Here is a 14497-nt window from a genome sequence, read left to right as displayed (position 1 = left end):
TGTAATAAAGAAGGTTAAAGTTACAAAGAAGAAAAAAAATAAAATGATGGAACAGGACACATCAGTAACTCGTAAAATGATGATATAAAGATACCGGATCATTCAAATCCGGTATCTTTTCTGAATATAGATCGTTATAAGAGTGAGTTTTCGGATGGCAAATTGTGACATTTACTTTAATGAATGAAAATGTGACAATTAACAGAGTATATGTTAAAATATCTGTTGAAGTATTTAAACTTCTTCAGCCTATCTCCTAACATCTGTAAATGCACTGTAAATGCCTTATATTCATATACATATCATGATATAAATAGATAAAATTTATTTACTCCTAAAATTGACTCAATTTCATGACCTTTGACACATTTCGGTATCTTACGAAATATCACCTAAAATTGACTCAATTTCATGACCTTTGACACATTTTCGGTATCTTACGAAATATCACCTATTAATCATTCCATTTCATACAGTTCCTAACAATAAAACATCGTTTTATTACAATATCATACAAACTATGAAGAGTTAATTTAATTACAAAAAAAAAAACATGAATTAATGATTTGAAAACAAAAGATAAAATTAAATGATAATGTTTGCTTACCTTTAGGTGAACTTTCACCTCCCGATAACTTCTCTTTACGCTTATCATTCATTACGAAATCAATGCTGCAAATTTTTTTGACATTTCTATTTCCAAATTTTTTCAACTGTTGATTTTATCACTCACTTAAAATGCTACCGTTTTCGATGTGAATTTTGGCAACAATGAATTGAATACTTTTGTCATATGAAAAAATAATTCCGGAAAATAACGGATAACACTTCTGGATGATTGATCACTTCATAGCTCCGGTATAAAAATTTGAATTTAAATTGAACATTGTATTTCATGCGCATTCATGTTTGTAAAAACATTCTGTCTTTTTTTTGCTAGTGAAAGCTATAAGAAAGAAAGGAATTGAAAATTTTTAAATAGTTTTCATCATGAATTTAAATCAAAAATTGAGAAGCTTTTTTAAAGAATTTTATAGTTTACCCTGCTATAATTTGTTTCATTGGTAAATTATTAGAATACATAATTAAAATGAACTATTTGAAAAGGAATGGATTACTTGAATACTCATTAAAAACACAGAAATAACATGCAAATTTGATAAGCTTGTTTATCATATAAAAAATTTTAGTTTTAATAATAATAAATTTAGGAAAAGAATCAGAAAAAAAATCAGAATTTCTTACTGTTTTAATAAGAAATTTTGGTTTTAATTATAACTTACATCTGTATTCCATGCCAGAAAATTATATCTGTACAGGACTTAACTAAATAACCGTAAAAATAAATTCAAATTTAAGTAAGTGTAATATGTAAATTGCAAAACTAAGTAAATCTAATATGCAAATTGGAAATGTAAAAAAATTGTTTCATGAAATGGTAACTAAATTTGAATGGAATTTTATCATTGTGAAATATTCTTCCTATCATATGGGTTTTTGAGGAATTACTTTCTTATTTTTACTTTTTTTTCTTTTTTGGAGAAAACAGCAACAAATATTGTCCAGAAAGCAGAAGAACAAAGTATGACATGTCTGAAAATTCGGTTGAAAAACAAATTTTCAAAAGATGTTTATAATTCCATCAAATCAATTTAAACGATCGATTATTTGTTGGAATCGAATTTTGAAATTGAATCAATGGTTAGTTTATACATGTTTAAATTTTAACATTAACTATTAAGAGTAATTAATATTTCTTAAAAATTATTTTCATTTCCTTCCGGATAATAGCATTACCATTTGATAAGGAATGAATCAATTTGAGGAATTTACAACATATTTTACAAATTTAATTTTATGCTTCTTTCTATAAATATGAAGATAAAATATTCTACATGTAAGTTATAAAATACGCCAGTTAATTTGCTATCAAAAATTTTAACGGATTTATTAAACGTAACCGATCACTGACAAGTCGTTCAAATTCAGGGACATTCACATGCTCACGTATTCACGTTCTCACGTGTACATGTATTGACGTTCATTCGTCCTATACAAACATAAATCTGATATTATGAAAAAATTGAGTGAATTGATGAATATCATTGGCTGTTAATTGATATTTCTTTCAAATATATTACGTTTAAAAAGCAAATTTTAGCGCGATTAGTGATGTTTTGGTTCTCGTACTGGTAACATGAGTTACGGTAGCATTTGTGGAGGGGTGTTCAGGCGGGTTGCACGGTCTACACATTATCAATGTTTAATTATTGATCTTAAAGATATGGTTCTTTTTTTAAGTTATTTTTCTTTTTAAGTTTGAAATTTTTTACTGAATTGAATTTTTTGTCTTACACTTACAATTGGCATGTTTAAATGCATTTTTATCGTTATTATTTTGTTACTTGTTGTATATGCTTGTCTTTTTTCATTTATACTTATTTATTCGTTTACTCATTTTATTACAATTATTTCAACTCATTATTGATATACCTACTTATTTTGCAATCATTTACACTCATTATTTGTGAGTTAGATGTTTAAGGTACACATGTTATTTTTTCATTCATAAAAAAAGTTTCATTTCAGTTGAAGGTGTCTTGTGCAATGAGTTCAGATGATGCTTCACGTTACTTAGAGCGGCAGCGTCAAACAGCTTCAAACGTAGTCACTGCACCAAGTACTCATCGACGCGCTTTACGTGACGGTGAATGGGCATGCGTTGATGCAAAATGTGCATACATCAATGCAGATCGTGTTAGTGTGTGCGAACGTTGCGGCAAAGCTAAACCACGTTCCAAGAACCGTGTAGGCCGTGAAATTGGAAAAGATGCAGCGGAAAAGTCAAAAGGATTGTTTGCTGCTGAAGATTGGGCTTGCACTAAGTTAGTTTTAATGTGCTTTTGCTTTAGATGACCACAGCATTTTACTTGAATTGAAGGTGATATTTGAGAACATAATCGGCGTAAAAATAACATTGAATTACATATGATGTGTGATATGAACAAGGCATAATGGTATCGATTTGAAAAGTTGTGAATCGTTAAGTTTGTTTATGTATGTGTATAGGTTATGCCTCGTTGGATTAATGAAGATTAAAGGTTAGTTAGCCTTTATCATATCCATAGAATTGGTGCTTATCATGAAATATACATCGGTAGATTTTAGATGTGGCAATGTAAATTGGGCTCGAAGAACAGCGTGTAATATATGTAATGCACCAAAACTGGGTGATCTGGAAGTACGAACTGGTAGGTTTTGTAAACCAACTAAATAAATGATTTAAGTAAGCACAAATAGGAAATTAGTGAAGTAGGAAATCTGGTACATTTATTATTAAGCAAATCGTGTTTTATCGTTAATAATTAGATAGATTCGTAAGTTAAAGTGAAAATATGCTTTCCTACGGTACGTTATTTTTCAGGTTACGGTGGTGGATATATGGATCGACAGAATGTTGAATATATCGAACGAGAAGATGACGAAGAATTCGATGAATTCGGTCGTAAAAAGAAACGGCGAAAATTAGACAATAAAGCAGAAGAGGTGTCAATTACAAATATGGTTCAAAATATCAAAACATAGTGGGATGATTTGCAACCATACATTTTTAAATTGTACTAAAAATCCTAAAAAAATTATACTAACCAAAATACCATTCCACATAATACTTAAAAAATACAAAGAGAACAAAAGTGAAAAAAGGACAACACACTATAAAAATCATCCTGAATCAAAACAATAAAAACATTCATCTTTAATTCAAAAACAAACGTTAAAATAACAGAAAAAACTAAATTTCAAAGAAGAAAACCAAACTTTAAACTGAATCTTCAAACGAGCTATCAAAAGAAGATATCAAATAGCACACATATGATCAGACCGCGGACTAGATCAGGCCGGGATGCCCAAAATCTATCGTCACGAACTTTTCCCAGGAATTTTGATCCATATGCTCTATTTTGCATTCATTTGCACTATTTTAAGGACCTGAGCATCAAAGATTGGCGAGATAATTTAGAGTAATAAAAGTTTACACCTGTATCTTTCATAGTTTAAAAATTTTCCCTCCACATGTTTTATCTTAGGAGCAGAAGATCACTGGACCAGAGGAATGTGTGAAATACAGCGAAGAGGGAAGTGAAGAAGGAAAAGAAAAAACTGAAGAAAAGGAAAGCGATGGCAAAGAGGCTGTGTCAGGTGACAACGATGAAGAGGTATGCAACATGCTGAGGTTTGCTTTTTATTTTTTTTAGAAGTATTGTTTAGGATAGGATACTAGACCATGTTAAATACGGTAGTTTTTTTCCTTTCCCCCCCCCCCCCCGTCTCCCCCCTAAATGCTAACGTGGTTAAATTTGTGCAAATGGTAGTATGGGGTGGAGATTAGTTAACAGTTGAGGACTAGATGCCTGAACTTTGGAATATTAAACGGTAATATTAACAAGACTAGATTCTGTCGAAATTACGTCCTTATTTTTCTCAAAGGTGGAAGAGGAGGAGGACGAAGAAGATGAAAATGATGCCGATTTGGATAAGTACGATTTAAGCGCGGATGAATTCGAAGTAGAAAATTTAAAGGCGAAAATAGCGGCCCGTAAAGCTGCCCTTGCATCATCAGCTACGGAAACTCAAGTAAGGAGCGAATCAAGATATTCAACAGAGTAAGGCTTCTGATTTTTCCCATGATTGATAACTGTTTGGATGAACTGCAAAGTTTAGGAAAACATGAACTGGTTTGAAAACTGCCTTTTATATTTCTGTTTGAATCAATTCTTGAAAATAAAAATAAGCGTCACATAGTATAGTTACCATCGAGTGCATCTATTATCAGGGAATAGATCCTAATGCATTAAGAATCAGTTTCTTGTAGTAATCAAAGAAAATTCATATACTATAATGTTTGTTGTCGTAAATTCCAGTTGCTCCTGTTCGTGCAGTGGCGGTGAATGTTCCTGCGAAGAAAGCGAAAGTGAAGAAGAACGCAAACGTCCCAGCCGAGATGTTGAACGTGAGAAGGAAAAAGGTGATAACCGGACTAAAGATCGTGATTCAACTCGTGATAAGGAAAAGGAGAAGGATCGGGATCGCGAGCGTAGAGACGAACGTAGTAACAAAGATGACCGGGATAGAAGCCGTCACGGCCAACGCAGTAGTCAGTGCAAGTTAGTTTTTTATGTTGATCAAGATTATCTTTATTTTGTTTTGTGCAGGTATCAAAGACTGGTCTTTTAATTTTGAAAACTAGATAATTTTCGAGTTGTGATGGTACTAAAAAATGTTTCAAAGAATCCCTCTGATGAGGAAATGAGTGACATTTGAGTTACATTTTTAAGGAAAGGTAATTTTTATGGGAAGTTAAGAAACATCTATAAATAAGATCTGTAATGAATTGATGATTAACAAAGTATTAGCAACATGAGGCTTCGGTAAAGTAGTTTTATGTAATATGTCAGATTTTCTCGTCTCATTCAGACCTTTAGGTCTCTGTTCTTAACCGTACTATATTCAAAGCGAAATTGCCGTGTCAACTTCTTTTTATGATTATGTTTTCATCTGTTTTTTCTAAGCTTAAGATTTATGTAAACTCAAGGAATTTTTTCCAAAATTTTCTCAGAGAAAGTTCACCACGTCGATACCACAGTTCTTCGGCGCACCGCGATAAAGATCGTCGTTGAAAGAAATGAACTTTGTGCTGGATTCGTTATTGCTATTGAAAAGAATGGTGAATTATGAAGAGCTAAATTTAAATAACCACGTGCAAACTAGGAAACTGATTTTTTTTCCTGACTTCCTTAAGTATTCAGTTTGCTTTATGTTAAGGGTTTTATCAAGTTGACAGATTTTCTGAATGAACCCTCTGCTTTCAAGTTGTGATTTTTGTGTCTTTTTTTCGGAACTTTTGAGTTGAGATATTCTGATAACAATTGTGGATAAAGCATTATGTTGAAAGCTCTGTCGTATTCTGTTGCTGTCTTTCTATCCTTGATATGATAGGGAAAGAGGCAGTAAAAAACATGAGAATTCTACAGGGTTAGAGACTGGGAATTTAAAAATTCAAGGACGGAGTAAAGACAGGCATTTGTTTTGCGCAATTGTTTTCAATATCGAATGATATATATCTGATGCTCAAGGAGGTTCCTTTTGTTATTTATTTTTCCAATATAGTTGGTCTAGTTAAGATTCTTTCAGATTCTGAATTTTAGGATTACTACTTGATCTGGACAATGAGCTTATTATATGATAGAATGATAAATTTCGGTTCTTAATTACAAATTGAATTTTGTTTACACTTGGAATTTCGTTAGCTATTTCAAAGTTTCATTGTTTTTGCACTTGTGAAAATATATCACATGTGTAAGATTTGAGTTTTGAAAAAGAATCACGGTTTACTTCCAAATTTGAACCCATAATTCAATAGTATTTAATGTATTCCCTATTTAGAGTTGTATTTTATTGAGTTTTTTAGGAATCGCTAATATATGACATAACACTGAGCCTTTCTTAAAGTAAACTTTTAAAATTTCACATGAGATTCAGATTTTTGGATTTCAGTTAAAAATCTATCTGCATATATACATCGAGGCGAGGCACTGTGTTTTGTCTGTTTGCTTTGTTTTTTTTTTTTATTATACTGTTATGCGAGTTTTGTGTGATTATTTGGGGTATATTTTTCATACTTAACCGTAATTGTTATAGTTTTTGCGACTAATGTTGCAAAAGAAATTCCTGAATTGTGTGGTCTGTTTTGCTTGCTTTTCTGAAACTTACAGAATCAATTGTTCACATACATTGCCCAATTTCCCAAACCTGGAAAGGTTATTCATATATTCGTTGAATGAAACTACACTTATGTGTATACGACAAAAGTAAAACAGTGATTTGACGATGCTATAACATTGAAGAAATATACACTTTTGCCTATTAACCTGAGCGTAAAACACAGCATTGGATTATCATCAAAGTAATAACTATGGCTTGTTCAAGGTTAAACATAATAAATAAAAGAGCATTAAAGATAAGCACAATGAGAAATATCGGGAGGATTTCTGGGAGCAAAAGTTATTAAGGTAAAAGTCTATCCAAATCTATCCGGGGAACAATGTATGTCTCTTCGAAATACCAGTACTGCAATTACTGTGTTTAGATCTATCCGGTATTGATATTTTCGCCTGTGTTCCTATTAATTAATGCATTTGTGCCGTTGAAGAGAATAAAAGTATTTCCTTCCAATTTTTGTCATTCATTTTATTCGGAGAAGTATCCATAGATTGGAGTATTTTACATTATTTTCTTTTTTCTTTTTTTTTTTCACGTATATATTAAATCGTCGTTTATTTCAATAGAATTAAGGGTTTTAATGAAAGATTCACTTATTTTTGTTATCATCCAAAGGAGAATAGGACCGGAGAATTAGCAGGGCTGAGATTACAGTGTACATTCGTATATGGGATGTTGAACTAACAGACCGATCTATCGTGAATCAGAGGACCGTTCTGAGGTCATGTTGAAGATGTTCTTATGTGCATTTTTGTGTTTTCGTATTTCTGGTATTCAAATTTATAGTTATTTTAACCTTGACGTCAAATTCATCGTTTCCTTGTTGTTTGTGCATCACTGTTTGAGTTTTGTTAAACTATAATTTCAGTCGTAGCAGATCGAATGAATAATTTAAGCTTTCAAGGTAGGCTTCTTTTTCATTTTTATTTCATTTTTATTCCATTCTCGATGTTAATGATACTGAGTAGAGTGTTTTTGCAGATTTCGGGCCAAGTACCGTAAATTCGAATAATGATCCTCGACCTCCGGATGGGCTTGGAGATCAATCCTATGTAAGTGATATATGCATCAAAACGCTGTGATAATACTGTTGTTAAGATGCTATCGCCTGCAAATCAGTTTTGTTTCTGTCTCGATTTTCGATTTATTATTGGAGAGTGATTCCTTTGATTCTTTCGAATTCCAACATAGTGTCATTCGGCGCTTGTTGGCGTGCCAGCTACAAGAAACAAATAAAGTCTGTTGGATTATAGCTGTCAGGAAGCGTTTTTGCTGAGAATTTCATCTTGGTATATCTGTTAGTAGTGGTGTGAGAATGAGTAAAAGTATAGTTTGAAGCCTGCTTTCCCACTCAGTTTTGCAGCTATTTACATCTGATCGAATAAGTAATCAAAGTAATATGAGGGAGAAGACGAACTTTTTATCGTTCGAATTTTACCAGCAGTATTTTGATGTTGACACTGATCAGGTTTGGGTTTCGAGTTTTGAATTTTTGCCTCCTAATTTTAAAGGTCATTTGGGTAGAGCTAATCTTGTACAGAACTATCTACGAAAGCGTTGCATTTTATTTTTAGTTTTTAGACCTATATATTTTTTTGGATTTTCTTTTTCAGGTGTTATCAAGAATTTGGTATAGTATGTTGCCACGATTTACGTCCAATTTTATCACTGATCATATCCAACCACTTCCAGATTTATGGGGTATATTAAATGAAATACTTAGAAAATTGTGGATTTTACCGTTTACTTATTTAGCTATGCAGCAATTTTCAGGACCCGTTTGGATATCCATTACTTTGGTATTTTCCACAGCTATTTGTGGTAATCTTGCAAAATATATTGAAACATCAGGCACTATTGCAAGCTACCAATATGGGAGTGACTTCAGATTAGGTGAGAACCTTGGACATCTATAGCCAAGATGAAATTCAAATCATTCTATTATATTTATTGATTGTCTTAACTTCTCATACAATTTGTGTAGTTACTGGTGCTTCGACAGTTATTTTCTGCTACGTCGTATTGGTACCATTTATCCTTTATTCTTTATTTTGGTATCGCAAATCATATTTGCAATATTCATATTTGGATATACTTTGCGCTTATGGCTATAGCCTATCAATCTTTGTTCCTGTATCGGTTTGTATTAAGATGTACCGTTTTGGATATTTGATTTTTTGATGGAAGTGATGAAGAAATTAGAATTGTTTTAACATTGTTTGAGCCGCTTTACACCTTTTGAATTCACTTGAAAAAGTCGAAAATAGATTTTTTATCATCTTCATATTTGACAGTTTCAAAAATATTGGCTGATTTTCTGGCATCGTTTTTCTAGCCCTGTTGTTATGGATACATATAAACCATTGCTAGTCCACGACATTAGTATCGTTTATCATGAACTATTTAGTTAAAGTGTGGTAGCAATTGTTATTCTTTTCAAATTTCAATCAACAATATTTTGATTTTTTCTTGTCGATATCTTTCAGATCCTTTGGATTTTACAAGCACAGTGGTTTCGTTGGCTTCTTATATTTTTATCAGTTGCACTAAGTGGATCAGTGCTTGTAAGCAGCATATGGCCTGCAATTAAAAACGATAGCAATAAAGCGGTAAGCACAGCACAAATTTTTTTAGAAATTTTATTGGTCTTAATACTGGTCACTTTGTCGAAAAAGTCAGCAGTAATTATTCGGTAACTTATGTCTCTTGTGATTAGGATTCTGAAAAGCTAAAGGTCGATTTCTTACCGATCTTATTCAATGGTTGAGTCTTATTAAGTTACCTCTTTGAATGCAGTGTACCGAAATGACAAAGATGATGCATCCATCTCACAGGTTAGCAGTAATTGTTAAAGATAGATGGATGTTTCATGTGATAAAACTATTTTCGGCATGCAATTCCATGCCAAAAAAAATAAATGTACCAAGTTGAAATAATATATTAATGCACTGAAAGTTCAGCTATTCCTAGAATTCCTGATAATTTATAGGATGCCAATGATTGTCCGTATGCGGAGTAAGGGCTGAATTTCCAAGGCATTTGTAGGTATGGTAAATGGTAAATTAATGAATATACATATCCCATCTAGGGTTTCTTAATTTCATTTCCAATCTCTAATTGAAAATGAATTTAAGAGAAAATCAGTTTTTTCCAGATCGCTTTTGGAACAATACTTAGTATTTTGCTGTTGCATTCATTAGTTGCAGTTGGCTTTAAAGAGTATTATTTCGATGCATCCTTGCCAAGTAGACTTGAGACCGAGAATTTTCATCTGTTACATCAGCAAGTGCGAAACATTGCTCATTCACATGCACGGTTGGAAGTTAATCCTGCGGTGAACAGTTCAATAGCGCCAAATGAAACAGAAAAGCAACAAGTGAAAGCAGAGCAATCGAAAGAAGTCAACGGAAACATTGGGGTAAAGAGAAATGATACCTTAATGGGAACTGCAAAACAAGTCAATGTTACTATGGTTCCAGAAGTTGCAACGAAGATTTCGAAGCTTGTTTAGGTTGCTTATTTCATTCGACAATGTGTTTTTTTCGATTAGCTGTGATTATTAACTTAGCACGCTTGATTAATAGCCCAGGGCTATGAATACATTTCAACAGTCCTTTATCAACAAAAATTGTTCATAAAGAAATGAAGCCTAAACGAAGGATACTGTAGTGCAATCGTAATGCAAAATAAGATTCTTCGTCTTAATATTGATCATTTCCTTATCTTTGAAATCTCTGACCCTTTAACGGTTGAACGTCACTTGATTCTGTAAATAACGCTGTAATGTCTATTGGTACTACTTTTTTCAGTGCATCTTGTTCAAACTCGAACTGTTTTCATAATGCAAAACACGAATCTTCGTAACATTTCGAAAGTCAGCTTCTTGGTGATTTATTAATTAGTTATCAGAGCAACCGCTTTAGTCATCAAAAAAGAGCCTTGTATTTTTATGTCTTTATTGTTTTTCAATGCTTCCGTGTCACTGGAATTGAACAGTTGGCAAAAAGGTTAATCAGTAGTCGTGGAAAATTTTTCTCGGGTTTTTAGCTTGAAGTGATTCATTTCGAATGCTGATTATTTCCGATTTTTATTCTATAATTCAGAAAACATCAGTCTTTCATACTGTTCTGGTTGAGCAATATGATGGACTGTTGGAAACATTTCTTAAACACCAGTCATCGATTGGATGGCAAATATTGGCTTGCGATAAGTTTAATAATTTTATTTTGGTGCATTAATTTACTCACAACAACAAAGTTTCCAAAAATTGGAATAAAGAATTTGAACGAAGTAAATGAATTAGATGAGTGTGGAGCTTGTTCAGTAGTTGAATACAGAAAAAAGATTTTCTAATGATGGTAATGACAGGTATACCAGTTGTGATGATGAATAAAATTTATGAAGAATGACATGTTTGATTCCCAAGTTCGTTATTGTTATTTAGATAGTTGGTGAATACTATATTAGTTCCACAGGAAGAGAAATTCTCATCCATAAATTTTTATAACTTGGTCACGGAATAATTTAGGTTCACATATGCTTATCGAAATAAACAAATGCATGATAGAAATTAAAGTTTGGGTCTTTGCTGTTTTTGGGTGTTTTTTTGGCAAAGTTTGAAAAGTTCTTTACTAACATGAAGAGATTTCTTCATTAATTTTCTAATACACAACCTAATACCATCCAAGGATAATATATGACCTCTCCTCCCAAAAAAAAAAAAAAAAGAATCTTGAAATATCAGAAGTTGATTTCAAGTGGCTTTACTTGAGAAAAAGTGACCGTCGAAAGCTTTGGTATTGAAAAAGGCTGCTGTAGTTTTCTATAAATAGGATGGACAATAATGAACAAATTGTGAGAAATTTTTGAATTAAATAATTAGGTGGATATGGAATTATTGAGAGAAATGAGTTCGAATGTTTGATTGAGGAAGGGGTGAGGTCATCATTTCATTCGTTTTTTTTTTTTTTTTTTTACTATATCCGGTTGTTTTTTTCTTTTCTGGACAAGTTTAACTTGTTAGCATAGCGCAACTTTCTTAATCTATTCATTCGTAAGATGATCTAAGATCTAAGAAATTTCTTAAAATGAGTTATAACTAAAGACTTCAGATTTAAAATTTATAGATTGGTTTAATTTCGAATAATTAATTAACAAATACTTTTTTTCCTATCGAATGAGGATGCTTTTAAGGATTTCTTATTGAATTTTTATCCCATTACTTTTGTCTCACTATGCTTTCATTATACTCGAACTTATTAACTTAATAAAAGGATGGTAGGAATATTATATTAATCGGAAGATTCCGTTTTTTTTCTTTTCAACAAAAACCAATTTGAGATTGCTAACTTGCATTTAATTGTCTTTTCGATTAATTATCTTCTTCATTAAATTAGAAATTAGATCATATTTAATGGCTTAAAAACAGTTTTGCTCAGGATTTGACTTTTTTTTGATCTTTTGTGACTTTTGTGACTGTCACAACCATAATAGAATGCTATAAATGAGTGCTGGTCAAGTTAATAAGCACGCCTACTTGGCTACCCAATCGATGAAACCAAATATTATATTCTTGCTTCAAATTAAAAAGAAACGGATTAAATTAATTTGTTCCTAAAAAAAAGAAAAACCAATAATAATATCTCGAAGTGATTGCTAATATAACCTCATGGATGAATAATAAAAAGTTACTGAACTTAGAGGAAAGCAAAAATAGTATAAATGAGAGGGCAAAGTTTGCGCAAATATCCAATGATGATTTTTAAATTTTTTTAGGAACAAATTAATGGAATGTTCAACAATGACTTTTGGTTAATCAATGTTTTACAAATATTTCCTGCTAATATCTTTATTCATTCATTTCATTTTTTAATTTCCTATTTCATTCATTTATGCTTTTCGATTACATATTTCTGGAATTTTTAGAGTTCAAATTTTTGGAACTGAATTAAAATTATTAATATCAGTTTTAAATTAATTAGTAATTTTTCATAACTAATATGGTGCACAATGTATGTATTGATAACGGAAGATTTTGTTTTAATGTTCACATTTATTACAATTGTTTAGCTGAAGTTAGTAACATTAATTTTAGTTATTTAATTAAGTTATTAAAATTAGAGTCATTTAAATTTCGTAAAATTTATTCCAAAGAAAAGCTTTCTGAATTATCAGCTGTAATTTATATTATAACTTCGAAAAAAAGGATGTCGAATATTTGGTTAATTAGCTAGAAAAGTTAATTAGGGTTTAAAAATTCAAAATACTTTCTGTTTCTTCCTTCCTTTTTCTTTTTAAAAATTACAGCTAATATAAAGACGTTTCCCAGTATCATCCACTGATAGTAGCATCGCTCGATTGTCCATTTTTTCCAAATGTATTTTACAACCATTTGAATTTTGTAAATCATAAATGACCGAATTCTGAAGTGTAAAAAAAAAAATTTAATATTGTTGAAATTTTTTTACGCATAATGTAAAATAGACAATAATATGAGTAGTAGAATTGTGAATATATCAAAAAAAAAAAAAAAAAAATGATCATTGGAAAATTATGCAAAGAAATGATAAGAATGGATGTCAAATAAGACGGATGATTATTGTAAAATTCATTTTAAACATTTAAATTTAACTATGTCACCAAAAAAAAAAAGAAATTAGATGTCTAATAAGTTTAGTTTACAAAAAAAAAAATTAAATATAAATATCTAATAAGTTTAGGATTTCGTCGAATAAATTTCATTTCAAAAAAAATGAAATGTCTAATAAATTTGTCTAATAAGTTTCAAAAAGAAAATAAAATGTCTAATAAGTTTAGGGCGATAAATGATATTTAATATGATTTAAAATTCGAATTTAATTTTACATTTCAATATTTTGTATAATACGATCTTGAAAAAATTACATTTAGCTAAATTTCTAATCATATTTTAACAAATAAATTACACTGAAAAACTTTCATTTTATATTCTAAATAGCTTCTAAAGATTGCAAATGAAAAAATTCGGACTTCAATGAAAATAACATTCGCATAATTGAAATATAAATTTTTAAAATTTGTCAATTTCCTTTTTTTTTTTTTTGAAAAACTGAAATATTACCAGCTAAAATTGATTTTTATCAAAAAACTAAAGTTTTTCGAAAACTTTCTTAAACAATTTACTTCTTACCTGTTCAGGTTTCTTCCAATTTTTTATTTTTATTTTCCGGAATGAATCATTCTATTATCTATCGCCAAAAATAATCAAAAATAAAAAAAAAGAAAAAAAAGCAAAACAAATTCAAAAATGAAAACAAACCGGATCATTTTTGGATTTTAAAATAGATAATACATTGTTATCGCCAAGATTGAAATTAGTTTTTACACCTTCACGAAATTTATCAGCTGATTTTGTGCTTACACTTAATGATTTCGAGCTTGAGGTAGTTGCAGTCATGCTTGATTCCTCATTTCGTGATTGTTTGCTAATATCTATATCGTAGCTGAAATTAAACCTTATCAATAATTAGAAATATAAATCATTTCATTAATTAATTTCATCGTTTAACTAATCATTTCATTAATTAATTTCATCGCTTAACTAATCGTTTCATTAATTAATTTCATCGTTTAACTAATCATTTCATTAATTAATTTCATCGCTTAACTAATCGTTTCATTAATTAATTTCATCGTTTAACTAATCATTTCATTAATTAATTTCATCGTTTAACCTAAA

The 14497-nt window shown here is 30.6% G+C and overlaps 3 protein-coding genes across 4 annotated transcripts; 2 read left to right on the top strand and 1 right to left on the bottom strand.

Annotated features, from left to right (window-relative positions):
* The first annotated feature begins 2583 nt into the window (after positions 1–2583).
* LOAG_07588 (hypothetical protein) lies at positions 2584–5975 on the top strand. The gene is made up of 7 exons (XM_003143120.2): positions 2584–2885; positions 3169–3251; positions 3425–3546; positions 4089–4217; positions 4489–4664; positions 4923–5165; positions 5618–5975. Exons 1-7 carry the CDS (start codon positions 2608–2610, stop codon positions 5676–5678), a joined length of 1092 nt encoding a protein of 363 aa, XP_003143168.1. The 5' UTR covers positions 2584–2607; the 3' UTR covers positions 5679–5975.
* Positions 5976–7640: 1665 nt separating this feature from the next.
* LOAG_07587 lies at positions 7641–10611 on the top strand (the record flags this gene model as incomplete). 2 transcript variants are annotated; one of them, XM_020447485.1, is made up of 8 exons in its annotated part: positions 7641–7684; positions 7762–7832; positions 8144–8248; positions 8394–8481; positions 8554–8673; positions 8765–8919; positions 9267–9389; positions 9497–9623. In XM_020447485.1, the coding sequence occupies 8 exons, from the start codon at positions 7663–7665 to the stop codon at positions 9545–9547; spliced, it is 735 nt and encodes a 244-aa protein (XP_020305996.1). In that variant the 3' UTR covers positions 9548–9623. The 2 variants fall into 2 exon arrangements, with proteins under 2 accessions (XP_020305996.1, XP_003143167.1); XM_003143119.2 differs by lacking the exon at positions 9497–9623 and adding an exon at positions 9935–10611 and having other exon boundaries at positions 7663–7684.
* A 2462-nt stretch (positions 10612–13073) lies between these two features.
* On the bottom strand, positions 13074–14445 carry LOAG_07585 (hypothetical protein; the record flags this gene model as incomplete). Its single annotated transcript, XM_003143118.1, has 3 exons — positions 14361–14445; positions 14078–14250; positions 13074–13202 (listed from the first exon to the last, which is right to left on the bottom strand). The coding sequence occupies exons 1-3, from the start codon at positions 14383–14385 to the stop codon at positions 13074–13076; spliced, it is 327 nt and encodes a 108-aa protein (XP_003143166.1). The 5' UTR covers positions 14386–14445.
* Between the last annotated feature and the right edge of the window lie 52 nt (positions 14446–14497).

The sequence above is a fragment of the Loa loa genome (genome assembly GCF_000183805.2).
Source record: "Loa loa unplaced genomic scaffold supercont3.112, whole genome shotgun sequence".
Lineage (NCBI taxonomy): Eukaryota > Metazoa > Nematoda > Chromadorea > Rhabditida > Onchocercidae > Loa > Loa loa.
This window is presented reverse-complemented; position numbering and strand designations above follow the sequence as displayed.

Bases quoted from the DNA above. Each gene is read 5' to 3' on its own strand.
- LOAG_07588 (XM_003143120.2), top strand. From the start codon at position 2,608: ATGAGTTCAGATGATGCTTCACGTTACTTAGAGCGGCAGCGTCAAACA. The intron at 2,886-3,168 runs GTTAGTTTTAAT...GGTAGATTTTAG, and splicing joins GAAGATTGGGCTTGCACTAA to ATGTGGCAATGTAAATTGGG. The intron at 3,547-4,088 runs GTGTCAATTACA...GTTTTATCTTAG, and splicing joins TAGACAATAAAGCAGAAGAG to GAGCAGAAGATCACTGGACC.